General features: G+C 38.6%; 3 protein-coding genes across 6 annotated transcripts; 1 reads left to right on the top strand and 2 right to left on the bottom strand.

Moving 5' to 3' along the window:
• Window positions 1–1107: 1107 nt before the first annotated feature.
• LOC136265905 (formin-binding protein 1-like) lies at window positions 1108–18403 on the bottom strand. Its single transcript, XM_066060850.1, has 13 exons — window positions 18262–18403; window positions 17871–17986; window positions 17704–17748; window positions 17399–17546; window positions 7758–7820; window positions 5219–5452; window positions 4904–5050; window positions 4733–4852; window positions 3593–3702; window positions 3410–3542; window positions 1862–2047; window positions 1570–1738; window positions 1108–1384 (listed from the first exon to the last, which is right to left on the bottom strand). The coding sequence occupies exons 1-13, from the start codon at window positions 18283–18285 to the stop codon at window positions 1248–1250; spliced, it is 1632 nt and encodes a 543-aa protein (XP_065916922.1). The 5' UTR covers window positions 18286–18403; the 3' UTR covers window positions 1108–1247.
• On the top strand, window positions 18374–25174 carry LOC136265902 (cell division cycle 7-related protein kinase-like). Of its 4 annotated transcripts, none has more exons than XM_066060845.1 (12): window positions 18374–18469; window positions 18542–18729; window positions 18776–18853; window positions 18925–19054; window positions 19733–19801; window positions 19932–20025; window positions 20078–20220; window positions 20270–20331; window positions 20828–21200; window positions 21252–21334; window positions 21392–21541; window positions 24507–25173. In XM_066060845.1, exons 2-12 carry the CDS (start codon window positions 18588–18590, stop codon window positions 25106–25108), a joined length of 1926 nt encoding a protein of 641 aa, XP_065916917.1. In that variant the 5' UTR covers window positions 18374–18469; window positions 18542–18587; the 3' UTR covers window positions 25109–25173. The 4 variants fall into 4 exon arrangements, with proteins under 4 accessions (XP_065916917.1, XP_065916920.1, XP_065916918.1 ...); XM_066060846.1 differs by having other exon boundaries at window positions 18381–18469; window positions 18585–18729; window positions 24507–25174; XM_066060847.1 differs by having other exon boundaries at window positions 18391–18469; window positions 18550–18729; window positions 24507–25174.
• Window positions 25108–26345, bottom strand: LOC136265909 (uncharacterized). Its single transcript, XM_066060855.1, has one exon. The coding sequence runs from the start codon at window positions 26248–26250 to the stop codon at window positions 25204–25206; it is 1047 nt and encodes a 348-aa protein (XP_065916927.1). The 5' UTR covers window positions 26251–26345; the 3' UTR covers window positions 25108–25203.
• Between the last annotated feature and the right edge of the window lie 4 nt (window positions 26346–26349).

The raw sequence follows: 26349 nt of genomic DNA, 5'->3' as shown, positions 1-26349 counted from the left end.
TTAAGTAAAGAGCTTGTTCATGAATGTTATTTCACTGTTAATTAATAAATGTTTGCCTGGTGAGGTCCCTTTACACCTGGTAGGTTATAATAACTATTATCATTCCAGAAATGGTCCAATCAAAAGAGAGATAAGCATGTCATAATTCCTCAGCACGTCCCATTAGCTAGCTATACACTATCTATGCCCCCACACTCTACAAACACACACATCTTGGTCGGTTCTTTATAAGAATCACATGATCACCACTGAATAATTGAGGGATTTGGAGTAGCTTGTATGGCCATGAAGTGGATGATATAATTATTTGCAACGCATGGTGGTGATATGTAAACTCTTGAAACATTTCATTGCGAGTGGGAGCAAACAACTGACTTATGTATGAGAAATTTAATCATAGCTACCAGCAGGTAGCTATAGTAGGAGTGTACTAGCAACTGGAGTATCAGATACTTCGCTGAAACTTGCAAGACTATAATATAGGTCATCACAACATAAAAACTGCTAAATGGCACTGCTGGAAAGCAGTATCTTTATTTTCAGTGGTATTCTTTTCAAAAATAAGGGAGGGGCTATCCGCAAGTTAATCTTTGGGAGGATGGGTTAAGTTAACATGTATGGTCAATTTTAAGGAAAGTCTACAAAAGAGTGAAGTTTCTCCCAAGCAACAGAGAAAGCTGCTTGCAATCTGAATGTAGCTGGCTGTATAGAAAGCTCTCTACTAAGACTTTAGATACTATGCATATGCTTGCTTAGACAAGGAAATTCTCAGTTGACCATGACAAAATTTCTTTGGCAAGTGCATCTTACATAAATGACTAGAATCAATTTAACTTCCCAAAAGCCACTCTGTGTTAATTCCATTGAGTCCAATTCCATTTCCATATTCCTTTGGAATCCATCCCTTACTGCTGTATCTCTTTCCCAGTGCTTTAACAGGGCTGTGTAAGGTGGAGAGCACCCTCATGCAGGCCTCAAGCCTTTTGGTGAATTGACAAATCAGATAATAAAGAATACTTTTATCTCCACATGTAGACGCACTGTGGAAACACTACTCCAAGCTGACAGTTACTGTTATACTCAAAATCTTAGCTGGGATTGCAGAAATACTGGAAACTGCAATATGCCATGACAACATGTCACAAAATCATTATCACTAGTTTGAAAAAGAAAGAAAAACCAACAAAACATTTTCTAAAGTTGTACAAATCAGTAGTTCTATAAGAATGAACTAAATGTTAGTGTCATTAAGAATATTGCACATATGAAGATGGTATATACCCAGCCTCATCCCCTCGCTTCACTTTCAACCACCCGTCACCAGGGTCCTCCATTACCACGACGACCTCATTAGCAGTCACTGATAGTTCTTCAGCATTCTGAGCTGAAATAACAATATACACCAGTACAATAATAATGCTGAGAAATATTATAAACTAGCTTTGCTGTGCTAATAAATCAAACAGAGCTGTAATTACAACTAGTAACCCAATCTGAGATCACAGAACTTCAGCATCTGTTGTTCATGGCCTGGCTATGGTTTCACACAGACCCAACACAAGAACAAACCATCAAAATTATATATCACGCTGGCTGGAGTTCCATCACCAGTTGCAGGAGAAAGGGGTGGTTCGTCTTCATCCGAGAACCATTCATCGTCTTGCGATTGCTGGGGTTGAGGCTGCTGCTGTTGCTGAGGCTGTTGAGCTTGCTGCTGCTGCTGCTGCTGCTTCGACAACTAGGAATGTAATAGGAACAAAAATGTTTACACAATGCTCATATTGTGATGTCATCATATGTAATGTTGTGATGATGTAAGAATGCCAATAGGCAATATTTACATGACAAAATAAGCACTTACAGAAGAGCCTTTTAATGATGGTGGTTTATCAGGTGCTTTCCTCACAGGCGTGGGAGAATTCTTGCTGTTACTAGTAGCGCCCACACTGGTTACTGAGGTGCTACGAACTGGAGAGGCGCCAGGAGCTTGGAGGTAACGAATAGGTGCCTCTGGAGGGGGTTTTCCTTCTACTTCATGCAACCAGGTCTACAAAAACAGTAACATCACCATGACAACAGAGTAATAACAGGGGTGTTGTGCCCAGTTAGCATTTCATTTGTAAGGTTCTACCTCATGTTGTGCACATGTGACAAGAAATGATGTCACCGCTTTATCGGTTGGTGGGCAGGAAGATAAGTCACCACTAAGAGGAGGCTGGGACTCATCACATCCCTTTGATGTCATGGGGTGTGTACCATACATAGCATGTGGTGTTTATACCTTTTCTGCTGTTCACCAGATTATAATGCAGTGGTTGCTTTAGTTTCAAAGTCATGTATTACGTCTGGGATGGCTGAAAGAGTTATTGTAAGGGCTCTAGGATATTAATAGCCAATTCACACATGGTATCGATACTGAGGTGCAATGGTTGAATAAGGTTAACTTCTTTGAGATCACAAGATGTTTAATGTGACATGTCTGGCAACCAACTGTGCCAAAATAAGGTAGGAAACCTGGATACCATCATGTTTGTCAGTTCTTAAATACCATGGATTCAGCACACAAACACCTGATAAGCTAACTAAGGGGTATGTGCATTACATGGGCTTGTTTCCATTATCCCAAAATAAAACCTTTCTTCTCACAAAAGTTTCCCATTCACACAAGAGGACACAGGGCAAATTTACATGTGTGTACAACTCAACGGATATGCCATTGCACGAAGCCAAGTGTTAACTCAGTAGACAAACGGATTAGATAAGTCATCATGTTTAATTTAGTTCATGTAATTTGTTTCCTGGATAGACACGTACAAATTGAGGTGCGTTTTCCGTTCGTGCTGTTTACAGTAGCATTACGGTCCAAGAGTAAAAAACTAAAAAGAAAAAAAACCTATACTCATCTAGCAACTAGACTATACTTCCTATCTGGCAGCTGGTACATATGTACACATCTGGGATTCTTATAAGACTTGTGACTTAAGAGAGATCAAAAGCACCCACAAAGCATTCCAGATGTACTTATAACTAATTTTTCTAAACCTAAAAACAAAATAAAATCGATGATGATTTGTAGTCTGAAGTTCTGGTTTACAAACCAAAAAATGAATTACTCTAAACAAAACAACTCTAAACTTAGTAACGTGTATGAGTATGTGTGTGAACTAAATGTGTGGTCATTGTGGTATATGCTTTTAAGTCAAGAGCTTGTTTGAAGTCGTTTCACTGTTAAATGCTTGCCGGTGAGGTCCTTACCGCCTTTCTTGTCACCAGGTAGGTCGTAATAACTATTACCATTCCAGAAATGGTCCAATCAAAAGGGAGTTAAGGATGTCACAATTTGCTATCATAATCACCAACATGCCCCATTAACCCCCCACACTACCCTACACACACACACACCACACACCTTAAACTTGTGGAGCTCAGCATTCAAGTCATCCAGCTTTGCATGGTTCTGTTCTAGTGACTGCTGTACCTGTTTGGGATCACCCAGTGCTGGATTCTGAGCATATACCGTCTGCATCTTCTCCATTGCTGTCCTGTATGGATCACATGATCATGACAATGCATCATAACTCATCGTGTTTACTTGTCTGAGATAGCTTTTTGTACGGCAGCATCCAAATCGTCCACTTTAGCCTGTAGCTTTCTTCTCCGTTGCTCTGGAGGAAGATGGCTGTAATCTTCCTTAGGCTCTACCTGCAACCATTAGCACATCATGTCAGATTAATCGCCCACCCCCATGGCCATCCATTAATTTTACTCCCCACACGTGTTGCTCTCCCAAAACTTTACCCCTACATGACCTTCTCCCAGTTTATTCCCAACCCTACCCACGGTTCAGTGGTGGGTAAATGGATGGCAGAAAATCAGCTTGACAACTTTGTGCCAAGGAAAATCTCACTCTCCAAATATGGCTTATTGGCACATAGTTAAATATTGGATGGATGGTTGAGGTGCTAAAATTAGTACAACATACTGGACTACCATATCTGTACACACCACGGACCCAGGCTGCTAGCAGAGTGTAGGGTACCTGTGAACTGTGACCAAAAGTGATAACATAACCTAATATAGGTAGAGACAAATGATACAGTGTATGCTGCAGAACCACAGGCTTGCCTGTCTAATGACCTCCCCAACTCCCCATATACGCTGCTTAACTACCTGGCCAAGGGATGTTGAGTAACCAGTTAAAAGTTTTGAATTTAGGCTGGATGGAACAGGGTGGAAAAGCCTTGGAATCTAGATATGACAATCTGTTCTGGATGCTGTTCAGTAGCTCTTGTTTAGTGCTACTACACATATGCCATAATATAATACACATACTAGTGATGCCACGATAATCGTGATACGTAATATAAAATTATCGTAATATAAATTGTGGTGATACAATACAATAGTGCAAATGCTTATATCGTGATAGCTACTATGGAATTTAATTTTAAATGTCATTTGTACCTGAATAATTGAAAAAATTGTTCCAAAAGTTGTATTACATGCTGTAAAGACTTTACCTCAAGTTTGTTGTTGGTTGTTATTACTAATTAACTATAGAATATCAATTATGGTCAAAAATACAAAAAATATTGTCTGTAGCTTCATTTGTACCTGTTTTTAAAACCATGTATATGTATTGGTAATGCAATGATGAGTACAAATGTATATCATATGATATATATCATGGCATCACTAACACGCATGCATGCACGCGCACCCACACACACACCTTCTTTGCACGAGTTGTTGACCTCCCTTTGGATATTTGTTTGCCGCCATATTCTACAAACTGGATGGGATCCGGGGTAGGGAAGCCAGTCTTGTGATTCTTCACTAATTGTTCACAGTCCTACACTTGCATTGATCATGAACGGATACTTCAAGAGTTGTTGATGCTCACCTTGACTGGATCAATATTGTCGGCTGCTGCTGTAATACTATCAAGACACTTGCTGATGATTGGCATAATGTTACGCTCCACATCAGCATATGACCTGACTAGTTCTCGTAGTCTGGTGATTCTGCCTGTGTCCATGTGTTGAAACCGCTGTAACAATAAGAACAAGTTTGATAACTGGTCTAACAGGTATTGGATAACCAGTCGGACAAGTTTTTAACTAACAAAAAAAACAACAAGTCTCCCAAATAACTACGTAGTCTTGACAAGTTTCCCTAATTGTTTCCCTAACTGGTTCCCTACCAGCCAAACACTTACTGTCATCACTTCAGGCATCTGCGAAGTGTAATGTTGGTCTTGTTTCTTGTTTGTTTCCTCCAGGAATAACACATAATTGTTCTTACACTCTTCAGCATGATTGTTCTTGTTTCTCAGTATTCCAGTTAATTTATCCATTTTAGCTTTCGTCATGTTCATATCTTTGTCTCCCTTATCGTGATTAATCTGTGCCACCTCAGCTTCTTCACTTGCCTTCTCGTAAGCTTTCTTTGTCTAAAGGAATAATTGTAGCTGATGAAACAAAATGGCTTTGAAGTCTTATCAAGCAAAAATGGCAACCATTTGATCTATTCATACACTGAATGAAGTGAAAATAGCTGAGCTAGTTTGCTGCAGCCACCTGCTGATAATTTGTAGAAACCCAGAAGAAGTTACTCACATGTTAAGACACATCTTGTGACCTCTAAATAGCTAACCCGTTTAACCCCAACACTTACATGATTCATAAATTCGTGTATCATGCCCCCTAGAGCCATTTATTCAGTCATCAACAACTATACTATGCATACTTCTTTTGACTAAAAATAAAAATACAAATTCAAAGTGCCACACTTGGTTTCATAATCACACATGTCCATGGATCATTGGGATAATTCATGACATGTGACCAACTGTCAACCGACATTACTATAGCAGGAATAATGGAAGCCAGAAATGAAGTGATGCTAGAGAAATAGTTCTGGAATTGATCTGGAAGCCATAAAGGAGACCGGTAAAGTCACTAAATTGCTTTCTTGGCCGACCATTTTCAATTGTAGATTTGCATCGCTTAAAGTGCTGTATTCCACGCTTAAAGTGCTGTATTCCAACACTTCGATGTTGAGACCACGTTCATACCTGTAGAAACTTTTTGGAATTATAGCGATAGACAACAAAAAGAGCAAAACAATTGATTTGTACAGTGCCTATATGGGAAAAAAATTACAGGCGTTTGTTTAATCGATCATAAGTCTTGAGTGCAGTGGACTATATACAGAGTCGGGACTTGTGTCTCTATTCACCATGAACTGGGGTACCCATCAAGGTATAGTTTTTGGCCTAAATACACCCATGCTATTAAGCAAGAAGGTTATTCAAGCTTAGAAACAGCGACGATAAAGTTACGTTTTACCACAACGTAACCAAACACACATAACTCACGTTTACTTCATGGTACAGAAATGAAACAAAAATATTCTTACTCTCCATTTCAATAGCATTTATCTCAAAAACAGAATTACACAAATAAGGCAGGTTTTTGCTCAGCAGGTCATATATGAAGAAGTTGGGCCTTAATTGGTGTATGCTTGTAAAACAAGTAGAAAAAATAGGGATTTTAGGTTGGATTAGGAATCAAAGAAATAAAAGTAGTGAAACAGGGGAATTGTTGATTAAATGTCCACTAGTATATCTGCAGGTATAGGCAGCCTTCCTTGTTTCACCACTTTTTAGCTGTTCCCTTGTTTCACTACTTATATTTCTTTGATCCCTTTAAAATTCCGAATTTTTCTTCTACTTGTTTTCATAATTATGACAAAAGACCAGCGCATACCGCATTAAAAGAAAGAATGACACCAGGAATGCCATAAAAGTAATTTTAGAACACGCACCCCAACGATCAATTACATGATGGAAAGGGAGGTGGCTATTACATTTTCAGCTATGCTTCGCCCATACACAGCATTACAAATGAAGAGGAAAGCGTCTCTGCAATCAATTCAGTTGCTACAGAAAATATGGACAATTAGCCAACATAGTCACAAGGAAGCCACATCGTACTATCGCGAATTGACAGCTTGTGTTGCCAGCAAAAAGAACTGGGACACAAAGGAGGACAAAGGCAAGTCCATGATACGTGAACTGCGGTTGGCGAAAAGGCACATCTCAGGACAAAGTGCCGTCGAACAGTGAAGAAATCAAGCCCATAGCCTTATCCATTGTTAAGTTATGGAGGCATCAGTTAGTCAGTCAGCATAAATTCTGTTAAATCAAAAAAAAATTAAAATTCCATAGAAGCTTTTTGGAAGGGCTTGGGGTTGGTTTGAAGACATTCTTGGGCTTGGCTGTGCCTAACCAATACTGCCAAGCTGTCATGAAGGGAAACTGAGGCTGGTTTTAGGGTGATATTTTTGGCTGGGAAAACCCAGTTCTTCATGATCCATAATATGTGTACTGTACTGTATGATACAATTTTCCATTGAATGCAATACAACTATTTTGTCCAGATCATGCCAGATAGTTCAAGATGACTAGCTGACCTATGTCTTCTGACCTTACGCAACCAACACAATATGGACTGGATATTTAGTGATGTCATCAATTACTAATTCTAACCAATCGACAATAGACTCTTACAAGGTTTCAAAACAGCGATGTTACTATGCTACTATATAAATCATCTAGCAAACACTTTAATAACAAAACAAATATACCATCAAACACATATTTTACACAACATTAATTTTTTGTTGTCAAAATTTGTTCTAGTGTGGTTAACATGAAAGAAATTACACTGCTACTATGACAAAAACATCCTTACTCTTTCCAAGTTATCCAACTGAATCTTCTGCTGCCGTAGCAACTCGTTGCCATCACTCAGCAACTACAGAACAACAACACACCTCATGTAACTTGGATCATGTGATGCATGGTATTAATCATGTGATTTATGAGTTGGCCATCAGCTATTTTCAGTCTTTGTAATCGTTTATGTTTCAACTGAGAAACAAGACATAGAACTCTCTAGATACTTTAAACTCCTCATACATACATTCAAATACTTCTTGCAGGACAATATAAAATGGAAGGAAATTATTTATTTGTACTTACATTTACATATAAGGATCAAAATTGTTGACTGTCTCATGAATGTAATTTCCGTTTTAATAATGTTGCACGTAATTAGAACTTCTGCAAGACACAGTGTTACAAAGCTGCACCTACTAGTTAGAGTTGCATACATCTTTTCTACAATATACGCATGAATATGACTTATCAAAATTTATAGTATTTCCATAGGCACTCAAAAATATCAATATAAACTGACTATTGTTGATCATGTACAAAAACTTTTCACTACTCTATAACACTTTTCCTTGGTTTTTTTTTTTTTTTTTTTTTTTGTAAATTCTCAACCATACATTGCACTTAAAGGAAAATTAATTCTTACATAATGGGACAATCCATCATTCCTGATGTTTGAATTTATTTAATCCTTGTTGGTTTCTTTAGTAGGAAACACCAGGAAGCAGTATTTTGAAGGAATCAGTAAACACTGCAAAAACAACAAACCTTTCTTTTTTTTTAGTCATATAAGGTAGCTTCATGCAGCAGCACACAGCCGCACTGCTGCCCTGCCATCACCCAGGGAGAAGTCTGGGAGAACGGGTCTGAGGAAGCCCTTTGCAATAATCTCTGCATTTCTATATATCAAATCTTGGTGGACTTCATTACAAGCCAATATATGGACTGTGATAAAATTTTTACAAGAGTATTACATAGTTCTTGAGTAAGGAGCCATGGCAACCACTTAACTATCACAACACAATTCTGACTTCATCAGACTTGAATGATGACAGAATAGTTCACCAGGTGAAATGAAGTACAGTATAACTCATCAAGCCTAAAGGACAACCTTCTATGTGGACACTGATAATCAGTACACTCGTCCATGGTCCCATTTGTCATGTGTACAAACGTGTTTAAACCTCTAAAATCAAGACACTGATAAGGATGCATTGATAATCAGGACACTTGCCCACAACCCCATTTGTACTAGTATACACACATTTAGACCCCTGAAATCAGGACATCTCACTAATAAGGACACCTTGATAATCAGGACACTTGTCCATGGTCCCATATATATTGTATTTAGTATACACATTTAGACCATTCCATTTGCACTAGTACATACAGTCAGAATTTCAGACTCCTTGAAATCAGGAGACCTCCTTAGATAAGGACAACTTAGTGTAGTCTCAGCTATAGAGGGTCTGTTGCAGACTCTTAAGGCTGGTTTCCATATAGCCATAAACCACCTGCACATTGCCTGCAAATATTAATGGGGTCTTGACGGGACACTATAAATAATAAGGAAACATACCTCGCCAGTATCGCAACAACTGTGCCGCAACCACCATAATAGTTGGGAGAGGTTCAACCTTCCCGGCTCTTCTGGCATCGCAGGCAGGGCGATTTGTTAATGGAAACAAACACCATAGGCAAACACCGGCAATATTCAACACAAAGAAACCAGCATGATGCCTACGAGTATACCACGCTTTGTAGAGTGTCACTAAAACACTTGCAATGTGCCGTGCTGTAACAAATTAAGGCGTACATTTGCTGCCGGAGTCGTTTTCAAGGCTCACTAAACTGTCTGAACTGTTAATCCATCTCAGATACGGTTGCAGGCCAACCACAGCAAGTCACCATAGACACTCTGACTCAGACAATAACGCAAGCAGTTTGCGGCTATATGGAAACCAGCCTATAGAAATAATAAAAGACCATGAATCATTGTTCAACCATTCGATGGACCAAAATCCATATTGGTGAACCAGACAATAGCACATAGTCAATGGGAAAGCCATTGATAGCTATGTAACAAAATGGTCATATCTAACAAAAGCAGCTGTATCAAAAGTTTCTATCAATATCTTCTTTTCATAGTTGTGTTGTCATAGAGATGATAGCATTGCTATTAAAGTCTGTGACATACCCACTAATGCAAACAATGTCCCTTAACTCTTAAACCTACATAACGTTGATATTTTGGCACATATGCGTGACTGTAAAAACACAATACTATATAACCAATCATTCTTCTTAGGCTACATAATTTATTCATGATGCAAAGAATTAAAATGGTACTTCGGTGTTTACCTTACCAATGACAGTTTCCTATTGTTAATGGATAACCATGATAATAAGCTAACAAGTTATTGTGTAAATATGTACAAAACAAATGATCTTAACTGTATTGAAACAATCAGACATGGCCGTCAAGAAAGAAAATTGTTAATAGTTAGATCATGTGTGTTGAGCACTGGCGAGCCATGAAAGTTTCCTGCTTAATTACTTGCATCAGTAAACTTCAAAGAAAACTATCACCATCCCAAAATTACACCATACAAAGGAAATCCTTATAAACAGTGAAACTTGTCTATTCCTGTTACTTTAGGCCAACATTTCCCCTTATTAATCAGTTGGGCACATTAGACAAGTCCCTTAGTGCATAAATGACATATTTGGGGCTTTATAATGGCCAGTTTAGGCAGGTGACCTTAGTACACAGTGACTGATTCAACGTATGAAGATTTACACTACAGATTGGCATTTTTCAGTAACCAGTAAATAGAACAAATTATAATTTGAAGAGTATAAAAAGTGAAAAATGTTAGTTTAGCACTGTGCTCAAGTGATGGGAGGGATGGAGGTGTCTACACTATCAGGTATTCTTTGGTATACAAGTTTACTATTGTCTAAATAATATAAAACTAATGTCCTAATTTCAATAAGTCTTATGATATTTAGATTAATTGCACAGCTCTAGCCTGATTTTCCAATAATTACGTACTTTTAGAAGGAAACTCAAAATTTTGGCGTATAGCCACTGCAGCTAAAATACATTTGGTAAAACAAAACTTTGGCAAATTCAAGCTCAACCTCCAAGTGTTAAGAGTAACTGACGGCTCAAACTTTGACAAATTTGTAGCAATTCGCAATGTCCTTCCATTAAATAAGGTAAGCTTCAGTGTCCCCGCATGAAGGCGTAATGTATTTCGCGGACTGGGCTCACAGACTGAGCCGGAAACATATTTTGAACAATAATCCAAGCATTATCCATCTCTTGCAACATTGGAGACACCGCTATCAAACTACAACTGCTGATACCGCCCTTCTTTACAAGTGATGACAGTAGCGCGTGCACTAATTAATTAGAATACACTTACGATGCACGTGTACTAGCAGTGATAAAGTGTGATAGAGGCTATTGTTGTAGTGTAGATGCTTTCCTTTGTTGCTTCAGTAGCACTAGTGTTAGGACTGTAGTGACGAGCCAGTTTATTTTCATAAACCCATCACCTCACCCGGCGGTGCCACCTACGGCTACCTGATAAGAATAATTATTGACTCACCTCTTAGTGCTAAAGCAACAAAGGAAAATATCTATGCTACAACAATAGCCTCTATCACCGCTAGTGAACGTGTGTATTCTAATTAATTAGTGCATGCGCTAGTGCCATAACTTGTAAGGAAGAGCAATACCAGTAGTTGTAGCTAGATAGTGGTGTCTCCAGTGTTGCAAGAGATGGATAATACCTGGATTATTGTTTAAAAGCTGTTTCCAGCTTAGTCCGTGAGTCCAGTCCGCAAAATACATTACGCCCCACATAAACGGGCTTGTGAAAAAATTACATAAAAACATGTAAACATATAACTTGTCAGTATGGAGCAACCTCAAACTTTAACCTTTGTGTGCTAAGCAATCAATTTTTTTTAAAAATTACATTTTTGGCCTATAGTAGTATTCAGTGTTGGGAGTAACACGCTACTTATGATACTAACGCGTTAGTTATCCTCTGAGTAACGCTTAGCCACAACGAAGTAATGAAGCCTACTGAATGAAGCTTATTCACCAACTTCTTACCTATAACCAAGATTTGCACATTGTCCAACAACGCAATCATGTCACGTGATAAGGTGGTAGTTTCACACGTGACAGCTTAAGGCTGTGGACACAAAGTAATATAATATGTAATATTAATATGGTTACTTTATTTTATGGGTAATATGTAACTGTAACTAAATAGCTTTATTGCAAGTAATATGTAACTAGTTACTTTTAAAAAGTAACTTGCCAACACTGGTAGTATTAATTATGAGGAGTCAATATCTCTTATATTCTGGTCGGAAGTTACGGCAATGATCCTGCTTACAGGACACCACATAATAGCAGGGACATTCTGGTGCATGTCATTAAATTAGTAGTGCGTTTACACTAGCAGTTGGGCACGGTACGGCACAGTACAGCACAGCACGGTACGCTTAATTTTGCTAGTGTAAATGGGTATCGATCCGAGCCAAACAGTTACGTGCCAGGCTCGCCTTGCCCTGCTACTTCAACCGTGCTGGCTCGGTACGGCACAGCATGGCACGGTAGACAAATTGAAACAAACCTTGCTATACCCTTGGCTGCTGTACATAAATACTATGGCTTCTACCATGGCCAAACGTGAAACAAGTCCAGTTACCACGTTCGACTTGAAATGAGCTGTCCACCGAGCAGTAGCCGCTGATATTGTCCCTCAAACGGATTGCTGGTAACTTGTACGACAGAAACAGCTTGAAACGAGCTTGAAAACAGCGAGGGCATCTTGTAGGACGATACTTTAGCCATCACATGCTTATGTATAAACTTGCCCAGCAAGTATATTTCCTTACCAATGTAAACGCGCACTTAAAACGTAGCGTACCGTACCGTGCTGTACCGTACCGAGCTGGAGCTACTAGTGTAAATGCACTATAGGGCTGGGACAAATAGGTACTTAATAACCGAATGCACAAACGAAACTTCAACAATTCTTTACCATTAAAAATTAAGTAAAGATTACAAAAGTAACAAATCAAAAGACTGAATTGTTTGGTGTTTTAGCCACAGAAAGCATTACATATAACAATCCAAATAACAAACCAATGTTGAGAGTGGATTAATATCAAGGAATTGAAACCTTATGGATGAATACATTCAGCAGTGAAGTAAATGAAACAGAGCTAACCAACAACAAAAAAAAGAAGAATTTTCAAATAGTGGTTCAGGCATACAAATAGTAAGGAATTGAAGAATAGTTGAACATTTGGCCCTATCATTAATGTTAACTCAAACCAATGCGGGGGATGAAACTTATAATTCATTATTGCTTACATTTATGTAACAGTCTGGGACCTACAGTCAAGTAGATGTGAAGTCAGAAGCCATATTCTTAGTCTGCTTGATCTAGCTAGCTAATAACTGCATTCAACCACTAATGGCACCAAAATTATTGATGCAGTAAGTGAAAAACAAAATGGCAGTAATGGGAAACTACTGTGCCCTAAGCTGTAGTACTTTTGATGACCTAAAAGATACATGTATCATATACAAACAAGCATTTGTACATGCCATCTATTTTCTGTGTAATAGACAGACTACTCAGACACCTTATAACAATGTTTTGTAAGCTGATCAACTCACCCACTGTACATCCACCAGTCATGGGGCTAAGTACATGAGTACTTATACTTAAATACACTTAAGTACAAGTTTGAAAATACTTGTACTTTACTTAAATACTTTCTTAATTTTCCCAGTGTACTTGTACTTATACTCAAGTACTTTGCTAAGTACTTGTATGTACTTGAGTACTTAAGTACTTGTAAGTACTGCAAACATTGTACGTAGTTTGTACACAGTGGGTACGTAACAAAATTGCATGAAGGTGCAGTGTACAATTCTTCTAGTGCCTTCCCTAACTTTACTATGTGTCATGTAGCCATGATTAATGTCATAGCATTCTGGCAAACAAAAACAATGTTGCTGCTTAAGTTAGTGCATTATGAGAGTTTAAGAGAGTGAATGGTTGACAAAAACCTGAAAGTACCAACCCCACTAGGTATACACTTACATACTACAATACACTGAAAACAGTATATATTTTGCTACAGCAAAATATACTTATACTTTACTTGAGTACTTCCAGCATGTACTTGTACTTTACTTAAGTACTCTCTTGATTGCTGCTGGAGTACTTGTACTTGTACTTGGAAAATTCAAAAGTACTTGTACTTTACTTAAGTACTTTCAAATGTACTTGGCCCCATGTCTGACATCCACTGGATTTCATGAGAATCACCAACAACAACTGAAGCAATACAAAGTTATTTCTTGAAAATTGTACAGGAAATCGCTTTGGTAATCTCCCTTTTCACCTAGCCTACAAACCCTTGTGGTTAATTAGGAGTATATGGTCCATATGCAACAATTCCAATCTACTACTTCTGGTGGGACATGTATGCTTAAAATTACCACATATTTCTACTTAGTACTTTACACGACTCTTAATAGTCACAATACAACACTAACAAATACTGGGCTTCACTTGGAGCTCACTAAATGTAAGGATCTGCAAGAATGTGCAAGCCCACTTTTACAGTAGAATACATTAAACACAATGAATGAAATATTTACGAATTATAAAAAATCCGCAGAACATTGTTCGGCAGTGAAGGAAAGTGCTTGGGCCTGTGTACATTTACATTACACGATGTCACAAAACGTTCAACTGTATTCTCATTCGCTATAGTAGTTATTTTAATGGTGCTTAAAACTACCAGCTCAGCAAACTGGTATGGTTAAATGCTGCACCCTAAATAGTAGCTACCCTCACATGAATCAAATAGTGGCCATACTTGATTCTTAAAATTATTATTCCACTCCACCTTTCCATTTATACCAGCTGGTAGCCATGACTACCACAAACTTTAGTAAGGAAAAGCATGCAGCTACTGCACGTGATGACAGCTACTAATTGAGAGTCATGGAGTTGTGTGTACATTTGTTTTTATAGAATCTTGAGCGATCAACCTCCCTTGCTAAGAGAATAAAATTATTTTAAAATGATTCCATAAGAAAAACACAGCTCCTTAACTTAATGTCTGGTTTACATGTATCCTTCCTAGCACTTCCATAAGTATTAGTGTACATTCAGACATTCAGATACAGTTGTAAATTAGATTGCACCTTTATGGTAAGAAATAGTATTGTTAGTACAAGACAACAGTTGTTCTGTAACCTACACCACATAGTAATGGTTCATGTTAAATCCTAATAGAATGCACACCAAAAAACCAGCACACTTCAAACTTAAGAAGGTTTACAAGACACACACGTCCACTAGTGAGTATGAGCTGAAAAGGAAACACTTTTAATCAAAGTAAGATTCGTCATTTTGTTAATAATATTCAAAAGGAAATCTGTCCACTTTTTAATAGCAAAACCTACACAGCCTTCCTTTCTGCATGTAGGCTAATAAAGGGTGTTCACTTGATGTCACCCTGATCATTTACTGCAGATTGTTTTGTTGATGCATAAGGCAAGCACTGCCAACAAAAAGCAAACTATATGCACGGTGCCTTATTTAATACGTGTTATTTAAAAACTGGTGGAGTTGTAGGATTGCTCGTGGCTTGGCAACAGTGCTTTGCAGCTGGAAAAAAGGGCTATTAAATTTCAGCTACTTGTTCAGAAAGCTAACTTGGTACCCTCTATTATTGTTCTTGGCCTTCAATGGTAAATATAGCGACCTTTTAACAGTCTCCTTAAATTCTGTGCAAAGTTTCATTTAAAGAAGCCATCGAGTTTTGCAACATGGCATCCAGAAATTGTTATTACCCTAAAATAAATATGGTCAATACCGTAACAACAGAAGAAATGGAGATTGAATGAAGTACAAGCCATTTCTACTTCTTACACAAACTTTAACCTCTGAACTAATACTACAGCCACTATTTTCATTTTTGGTGTATACATAAGTCTCACAATATTTGGGAGTAAAGAAAAGCATGAACGTGTCACTAGAAAACCATCAGTGAAAAACACTTCACCACCTTGTGGTGCATTAATGACACCCAGGCATAAATAATCACCTCTACTACTATAACCATACTTCAACCTTGACCTCTGAGTCATCATCAACACTAAGTAGCACTCATAATTTTCTAGGACTCTAAGAAGAAATTACTACTTGTGTAAAACACCTTTCAAACCCACTGCATGATCTATCCCTACGATGGGCAGAATATAGCAACATTTAGTATATATCTACGGAAACCAGCCAGAAAAAATGAATGTTTAGCAAGTAGTACTAGCAAGGAAACCATATAAACTACAGTAGCTTAACAACAACTACTGATATTAAGGAGAGTTACTATGTTATTTCTCTCTCTCTTTTGTATAGAGGTTATCCGTACGTCACACTAAAAATTTTTCCTATATTTACAGGTCATCTTCATGAATACATGACACAAAAGTGAGTTACAAGCTGAAGAACGCTAGTGAAAATAAGAAAGCTGTGGTGCATTTGTTATGTTATTCATTGCTATGGTTCGCAGATAGAGAAACAGGGCCATTAAACTCCAGCTGCTCTTGTACCGCAGAGTTAACCCAGCCTTTATTCCTACTCTTCAATTGGCTATTAATATAAGTAACTCACTCAGTGTAGTGATTTCCCCCAAAGTCTTTCTTCAGTTGTGCACAATCGCAAAAAATCATTTTCTCACATGGGTGCCATTGATTTTTGTCTCACATGGTGTCTAGTAACCATTACTAACTTAAAATGACATAAACAGATAACTTCTATTATAACAACTTTGCGGTTTCCCGTATAAGGGCATAACCATCACAAATAAAACTGTTATGACTTATACCCAGTTCACGAACATATACAAAAGTTTATTTACACAAATATTCCTGAATATTGGGTAAAGTAAGGCTTATCAAGATTCAACATGTCCTGTACAGTGCGCCAGAAAATTTAAAGGGTTCATCAATAAAAAACTACTAATATAAAAATGATAATCACAACCCAATAATGAAGTTTTGTTTAGGCATCAAAACCTTGCATATGACATACGATTTATATGACAAAAATGTCTGACATATGACATAAAACATTTCTGTGTCATGGCATCCCTTCTCTTTATTACTCAGTGCTCAGTGTGAAAAAAATGAAGTCTGAGTTGTGTTTATGACAGCAAATAGGTTGCCAGGGTTATTTACTCAAATGCAATGTAATAACAGTCTTAAGGGTTTTTTTTCTTTTAGAGTTCAAGTACTGTATTTAAAATTGAACAATAGGGAACAAAATTTAGTTTAGAAGAAATATGTGCTATCAATATTGTGTACATTACATATTTGTTGAAATACACTTAATCACTTTCACTAGATTTTCCAACACAAGTCATGCTGTGACATATGCTATATGGCATACATAGTGACTAAATAGAAGGTACTTCTTTACCAAGTATATTACCAAGGTGATTAAACAATTAGAAACCTTTCCATTACTTATTTTTACTTGTTATCATTGCTGTAATTTCCTTTGCATTTAATTAAACAAAATACTTCTGATTGAATACCTTTCTTCTTTCAATGGTCTTATCCTTTATTAGCTGCTTCAATGGCTCCAATACAGATCCTTGTAAGTTCTCCGATATTAGTTCTCTTTGATTCGCCATGTCATTTGTCTCCTGAACAAGCTTTGCAAATGATGAAACCGCAGTGAAACTATGAAAAAAAAACAAAATGAGATCACACAAACTGGTGTTTGTGTGATACACTCAAGTATACACAACACACATGCACGTGCACACATACACACACCGTCATCACCACCAACACACGCGTGCGCACATGTATGCATGCATGCATGTACACAACTCACTTAGATGCTTCTTCATCTTTTTTCTTGTAATTTTTAACTAGTCGTCTACAACAGAAACACAAGCTTTATTCACCACATGTTATCGTAATTAGTAGAAATACACACACTCTACACAATTAGTATCACACACTGTATCAAGCAGTCATGCGTGTTGTTGTTAGTCCTACCTTAATTCCTTTGCATAGTTGTTCTCAATGTGGATCCTGTCCTTGACATAATTGCTGACTCTCTTCACATGTTCAATGCCTTGGTCCGTGTAATGGCATATCGTATCGTATTGGTCCTGTGTGGGGGGGCGCCATTTGTGAACACGGTAATAATTCTTGTTGACACGCATCATACAATCATTTCTAATTAGCAGGCTGATTACGTTCCCGGGTAACTTTGAATTAATACATTAATACTGGTATATCTTCTTACACCGGTGTGGGTCTGTGGGTCTTAATACAGTACACAAAACATGCATAACACACGTGGTTGCTTTACTGCGTGTGAAGTTTTAGTGAATCCAACAAAACGCTAAACGTTAGTTGGCTAGTAATTCAACACTATCCTTACCCATAACTCAGTTCCCCAGCTCATTCCGCACTACTATCGGGTCTTAAACTTCTCTCTACTTTGCCTTCCGCGAGAGTGTCGACTCACGTGAGAATTTTACCACTCACGTGCAAAATAATTAGACTATGTCACGTGATCACAGAATTCAAATTTATTCGAATCAACTTGTAAAAATGTGTCATCTTCACGCTAGAATACCAGGGATCAAGTGAGTTGTCGCGTTTTGTTGTATTATGTGGAACTCTGCGGGTGGGGTGTTTATGATGACGGTTATCCGAAGCCGTTTAGATTAAGCGCTAAGACGTGATAATGCTGTCCTGTAGTAGATGAGAGGAATGGAAAGGCGAGAAAGCAATGCTAGCTTTATTGCTCTGCCAAGCGATCAAATATTTGATGAGACTCAGGATACGTCTCAGAAGAAGCGCAGGAGGACTGCACACATATCTACAGGCGCCAGTGGTGGCCAAGGTTAGTGATAACTGGTGTGCGTTGTTGTGGTAACCTGTGTCAATAGATGACAGTGTGGAGCAGTTCCTTAGTAATGTACCAGAAATTGGAACACATTTCAACGTGTTAAAGAAGATAGGCACAGGTGAGTGTGGTACTAGTGTTACAGTACTAGTGTTACAGTACAAGTGACGTGTTGCATCATACATTACATAGGGACATTCAGTACAGTCTACTTGGCATGTCTGAAAGAGGACGAGACCAAACTTTGTGCCCTCAAGCATGTCGTACAAACGTCAGTTCCATGGAGAATTGAAAATGAAATACAATGCCTGACATTAATGAGGTGTGTGTTTAGCTATATTTACAACATGGCAACTTAGTGTATGTATGTACAACCGATGTTTACTGTTATGAGTTAGGTACAACTTACATATGTATGTTTATACACTAAATTACACACACAAACATGCACGCATGCAAAAAGCAAAACTTGTAGCTGCCAAAGTATTTTTTTACATTTGAGTAGCTAGAGATCATAGAAATACAAACAAGGGAGGTTCTACCCATTTCCACCTGGGGACAGGATAATGCCTTATGAATGATTGGGTGGGTACCCAAAGTCCCGCATGGCATGTTGGTACAGTCAGGTACCTATTTTTTGAGAGACTTGATGAGAATACAATTGACCTTGTAATCAACGAAACCGTAGATACTGCTATACATGCATAATACACACATGTTCATAATACATACTGTATACTGGGGAGAATGTCCTAACCTCATATAGCCCTGTAGAAGGGCATGTCATGAAGTTATGTAACATATCTGAATTTGTCCATTTTCTCTTTGTATAATTAATGATGTCATTAATTAAACATAATATCGATTGAACACATGCCTAATGACGTTGCTAGCAGCCAAACTAACTTGAGCTCTCAGCGTTTCTCATTGAATTACAAGCGTCCTTCATGGGTTTAGAAAACTACATAGCAAACTGTTAACAATTCTTGTACTTTTACAGCTGCTCATACGTCACAAACCACATACCTTCTTGTTGTTACGTCATAACTTCACGATACACGAGAGTAAGGTACTCTCCTCGGTATATAAGCATTATGAATTCTTGATGTTATGTATGCAATGCACATATTTTATGGTACTTTCTGAATATTCTTCAACCTAGCTGTTATATGTCATGCACATTATGTTGTTTCTCATAGTCACACAGAGTGTATCATGTCATTGGAGACATTTGTTCGGCATGGTGACCACGTGGTATTGATCATGCCGTTTTTTGAGCACGACAAGTTTCAGGTGTGATATCATCATTGCATGACATCATCATAATCACATGATCCTGTTACAGGACTATATCAATGATATAACCATCAGCGAGGTCCAGCAGTACATGAAGGCCATGTTGACAGCTCTGCAAACTGTGCATTCTTATCACATCATTCACAGGGACATTAAGCCAAGCAACTTCCTCTATAGCAGGAAGGAGAGAAAGTATGTTGGTATTGTGGGGTTGAATTGTAGTATATTGTCATTTTGGAAGGTTCAAATTGGTGGACTTTGGGCTGGCACAGGTAGAGCCATCTTATACTGGAGAATGCCAAGGTAACATCATTTTTTTAATAGTTAGGGGAATTACCTTATGTGTTTGATCACCCCCTTTACCTGTTCGTTATAGTTTCCATGTTGCAGCTGCTCATACTATATTAGTAAAACAAGCAAATAAATTATAATACTGTTATCAAAAAATGTTTTGTACTACTTATTTTTCATAAATAACTGTTTGCATGACATCCATCTATTTTAAAACGATTTGCTGAGAAAGAAACAGAATTTCAAACAGCGTTAACAACCAATTATACATAGTTACTATCATACTGTATACTATCAAAACCTGATTAGTATAATATTTAGATATTTTTTTTAATGAACCAAAAGAACATCTTTTCTGAATAATTTCACTTAGGGCCTGGTAGCTATATAAGTAAACTTTTTTTTTTGCATAATGTAACAGTCCCTTTTGTAATACTGGTCCCAAGTTGTCTGTCTTGCCACTGTGTATACTGTCATTTCAAGTCTGCTACCATTTTCTGTACTATAGCTATACTGAAGGGACCATCTACTAGTAGCAGCAGCAGTAGTGGCATGCTGCCTACACTACTGTCGTCAAGGGCAGTAAGGATGTCTCCTCGACTGGCAAACAAGAGAACTGCTCAACTACGAGCTCCTCAACCACCATCACCAGCAAAATGGCGGTCTTGCAAAAAGGAGAACACAGTAATTCCTGCGAGCAATAGCACTAGCTACTTACCGACCACCAGTGGCTATCAGTCAAATAGGAGCAGCCGCACTAAGAAGACTGGGGGAGGGGCTAGGGTTACTGCAGGCAATAGGGGGTCAAAGCAGGCAGGGAGTCGTAGCTCAGCTCTGTGCAAACATCGATCGTCCGAAGTGTGCAACAACTGCACTCACCGGTATGTGGTGGTCACATGATCTCCTGCTAAAAGCTTTTATGCTTCCATTAGTTTGGGGCAGAAGACACCACGGGCTGGTACTCCTGGATTCAGACCTCCTGAAGTTTTACTGAAATATCCTAGCCAAACAACAGGTGAAACACTGCTCCCCACCCCCCAAGGATGGGATGTATCATGTTATTTTTATGCAGCTGTTGATATTTGGTCTGCTGGTGTTATTTTACTGTGCCTGCTGAGTGGAAAATATCCGTTCTTCAAAGCTCATGATGACCTGACAGCCATGATGCAGATTGTGAGCCTTATGGGGACTAAGGAATGTGAAGATGCTGCTAGACAATTTGGTGAGCTGTTAGGTAGCTTAGGAGGAGATTCTATCTCGCAATCCACACCCCAAGACCCTATTCAATGCTTCCAGTAGTAGATCACAAACTTCAAGCCAATATAATGTAGCTTGTAAGAGCCCTATGAAGCTAACAATACAGTAGCCAGATAAAAAATCCAGGGGGCTCTTATGTATCCTTGAAGATCACATGACCTGCTATCTAATGGTCAAACTACAGTGCAAAGCTGTAGCAAAGCCCAAAAAAAGTGGTCAGGCTAAGCCAAACTAGGGGAACTGTGGGCATGCCCCCACAGGAACTTTAGCCCTCTGAGATTGAATTTGGAAACACATCTGACTGAAATTATCAATGCAAATTGTAAGATTGGTAACTGAAACCTATAGCTGACTGCTCTATTAGAGTTATTGTGCTGACTGTTCTATTAAGGTATCGCACTGGCTGCTCTATTAGAGTATCTCAATCTTCAACAAAATTCCAAGTGGCTGAAAAGTAGTCCAGACCGGCCAGACTACTTGCTATGGCCCTATACTATTAGGTAATTTATAAAGGTGATTGACTGCTCTATTAGAGTATCTTCAAATTGTGGAGGAATTTGTTGACCATATAATAATATTAATTAGGACAAAGTGTATGCAGTGGGTGACGGGAAACAAGGAATCAATTAAGGCCCTTAAGTATGTCTTTGAGTATTGCAGACCAGACCAGTACAGCCTTATCACTCACCCCCAGCAGAATCATTGGGGCGGCCTACCCACATACAATAGTTTGAAAATGTATGCCAAGCAAATGTTGTAATTTGATTGGCCTAAGTAGAGTTCATGAAAATGTAGTCCAAGTGACTTTCTACTGAGCCCCTAAGTGAACCACTTCATTTGAGGTTATATACCATCTCAGTGGTTTATGCATGACTACCAATTGATGGCATCAAACCACAGAAATTGTAATCATTAGCCATACTGTACCAGGAGCTCATCTCGTGTACATCATGTGTTACAAACCACACCAACACAACACATTGTTATCCTAGCTAGATACAGGCCTGAGCACCAGTTGCCAAAGTTGAAAGATAAGCAGATTGGATATCAGGAAAACCATATTATATGCTGCTTTTTTGTACATCAGTATCAGATACTTGCCCATATACAGATATACAAGAATACAAGCTTATAGTGTGTGTACCTACAATGGTTATAAACAAGATCCCATACATTACAACATTTCTATTGAAAATGTATTTATTATGTTTCATGAGATTCACTACATGTAACACTGGTATTTCCTCTTGCTACACAAAATATCAGCAAAAGCCAAAAAAAACAAAAACAAAAAAACACCAGCATAGGTATACAGACTATACCCATGATTGAAATCATCCAGTTTTTCATGCCTCATGGCTCATGCCAGATAATTGTTGCTGGAAGTAGCAATCCCAGCTCGAAATTTTGGTGTTTGTTACATGCATGTATCAAGCAACTTCAGTGAAGGGGACATGCATGAAATGTAATGACCATGTTCCAGTGCCACATGCATGTATTATACATAGCATATGCATTGGTGGTGCATGTAGAATCCCACAGTGAAAACCAACACTTGGTTGTTAGAATATAGATCAATATGAAACTTTATATTGTAGTCTTCTTTAGTGTGTATAACTGTTCTACATGTTATAGGTGTTCTCCAAGTAGTCAGTAATGCATAGCAGGGTGGTAACCATTACATAGTAACAACTATGCATGTTACATGCGTGACTGGTTTTAATAGTACATGTTATGCAAACATGCATGTTAGAATTTATGTTACATGTAGAAAAAGTGTCTTGTAGGTTGCATGATACATGTACACAGCTGGGATAATTTACTGACCCGCCTTTTTTGAAAGTGGTAATAGTGATCTGGTGAATGCATTTGTATTGGAGCCAATGGACTCATGTGAAATGATTCCAATCCTGGGTACTAGTCATCTATGATAGCAGTGCTACACCATTGGTTGCTATCATTTTACGGTCGCAGGAATTACAGTAAAACCATACTTGAGGCTGGCTGTGTTCTCCCATAGGTGGCTATACTAATGAGGTTCATTGTATAATGCACAACTAATTTCTCCACTCCAGACATCACATGTGCTACAATTGTACAGTTATAGTCAGAGATACTATTAGATTAAAGTGAGACATAAATAGTCTCACTGCCTATACTTATGTACAATAATTGATTGCTTGTAAAGACAGCAGCCACAACTACTACCACGATGGGTTGCTCAAATGATTTATATGGCGAAGCCACATTAACAAAGTCATCCATTGGAGCTATGATTGCTTCGACAATGAGGCCATCTTAATTGACATTACCAGTATAATGAGGTGGTCTTATTACTGAGGTCATGAAGTACACCTTAGCTGTGTTATGAAATGGTCACTACAATAAGGTGGTCTTGTTAACGAGGTCATGAAGTACATGTACACCTTAGCTATGTTTGGGACCTACTTGGCATGGTCACTATAATGAGGTGGTCTTATGGTAATGAAGCACACCTTAGCTATGTTTGGGCCCAGCTTGACCTGGTCACTATAATCCTGATAATGAAGTGGCTACCAGAGGAGGCTGGTCATGTGTGTGCTGTTCAAACTGGTAAAATGTCACATTTATGAGAAGTGTGCATTGCAATGCTGTAGCACTCGTTTCTTAACTTGGAAAGCCACACAAAGTATTGGATGACTGAAAGAAGGGCTCTGTGAGGCCGTGATCCATCAATTTGCAATTTGTGCTTGTATTGGGGTTAAATACTGAGGTGATGAGGTTAAATTTTCTTTGCGATCACTGTACGTTTGATGACAGTGACCAATCTCCTCTGGATGGCTACTGAGTAATGCTAGAAATAAACACTGCCAATTTTGTCCTAATTTTGTAGTACTGTTTACATTGAATCTTTGTGTGTGTTTTGTTATATACAATTTTTTTTTCTGTAGGTAAGGAACTGAACTGTTCACCATCTTATCCTGCTCAGAACTTGAGTAGCATGTGCCAGCATTTTCGGGCTAGCAATGTACATCAAAGGACAGTTGGCAGGCCGTTGCCAGGGGCCAGTGTGACAGACAGAAACATGATAGTGAAGAGTTTGACATCTCCAATACGAGGTTTATCTGTAACATTAGATGATATCAGAAAAGTTCATACTCCACCTATTGAGGATGCAATGCCAGAAGTTAAAGTGAAACTAGAGTTAGTGAATGGTGACAAGTCAGCTACAACTCAAAATGGCAATATAAAACTGAAGTTTTGTCGAGGCTGCATTAACAGTGTAGAACAGTCACCAATGGTAACCCATTCACTGTGTAGCAGTTGTATCCAACGAGTTAATAAACAATGTTCACAGCTTTGCTCTGGTCAAAGAGCACTTGCCCTGCGTAAGCAACCATCAGCAACAAGCCTGGTATCTGGTGACATGAACTGGGTAGCTGCCCCAGACTCAGCCTATGACTTGTTGAAGAGATGCCTTGACCTCAATCCTGCCACACGCATCACAGCAACTGAAGCATTGTGCCATCCATTCCTTAAAGATACAGGATAAGTCACAAATTATTATTTTTAAATAAATAACCATGTACATAAATAAAAGTGTATTTTCAATTAAAGTAAAAATCCTACACAGGAATCAGAGATGAGTCATTTGAAATCTGGTTGAGCAGGAAACGTACAGCCAGATCGCTGGATGATGGTGCCAGCTGTGTAATTGCCACCATCAATACACTTTTCCAGGGGTTTCCCCTGTACCAGCTGGCTGAGGAAGCCACCAACAAAAGCATCTCCAGCACCATTAGTGTCTACTATGCTATCCTCAGGAATGGCAGGAACTGGGTGCTCTGTGACAGTACCATTTTTGGCTATGATGACAGGGTCTTTCCCTTGTGTTATGATTACTACTCGAGGTTGGTCAGTAACCTTTGCGAGAGCAGCTGCCTTTAATGCTATCTCCTTTCTATCCTTTGTACCAAATCCTTGACTTTCAGAGAAGGCCTCTGCTTCAGTTTCATTGCCAAACAAGATATCAACATAAGGCATGACTTTCATCTGTGGTTCCTTGAAGAACTGCGAAATGAAGGGTGCAGATAAGTTGGTCATAAACAGTTTCTTCTTGTTGGCAGCATGCTCAGCCACTGCTAGCATGGAGTCTGGGGACACAGTCAGAAAAAAGCCACTGATATAGTAATAATCTGCCATCTCTACCCTAGCCCAATTTTGTGGCTGCAAAAGATGTTCCTTTTTGTAGTGGTTGGCAGCCGCAAGGTTAGCCACTAACGAGCGAGACTTTCCTGTAATGAGGCAAGCACACGTTCCAGTGCCAACTTTTGGGTCTAACAAGTAGTCAACCCAAACTCCATTTTCACGTGAACATTGTGTAAGCTTCTTGCCAAACGTATCGTCACCGATACAGCCCAAATAACTCACGCTTTGCGGGTTCTCCTTGGCGCCCAGCATCCATTGCGTCACTCGCATACTATTCTGAGTTGCCCCACCAGCAATGTATTCCACCTCATAGTTCTTTACCAGCTCTTCGTAAATGGGTAGATGCTTTTCTTCTGCTAAAATTGCATTGTCTGCCTTCAGCTCGTACTTGGCAACGTACTCAGGAGTGACCTCAGCTGATATATCCAACAATGGATTACCCATTCCAAACAATATCCCTTCCCGTACTGTCCTGGTTTGCGCCATCGTACTGGTGTGATTGCTCCGGATTGCTCAGAGGTGATGCTGCGCACTAAATAGGTTATAGCAGGATAATAATATAAGGTCAAACCACAGTGAAGACAC

Source organism: Dysidea avara, chromosome 9 (assembly GCF_963678975.1).
Source record: "Dysidea avara chromosome 9, odDysAvar1.4, whole genome shotgun sequence".
In the NCBI taxonomy this organism is placed as follows: domain Eukaryota; kingdom Metazoa; phylum Porifera; class Demospongiae; order Dictyoceratida; family Dysideidae; genus Dysidea; species Dysidea avara.
This window is presented reverse-complemented; position numbering and strand designations above follow the sequence as displayed.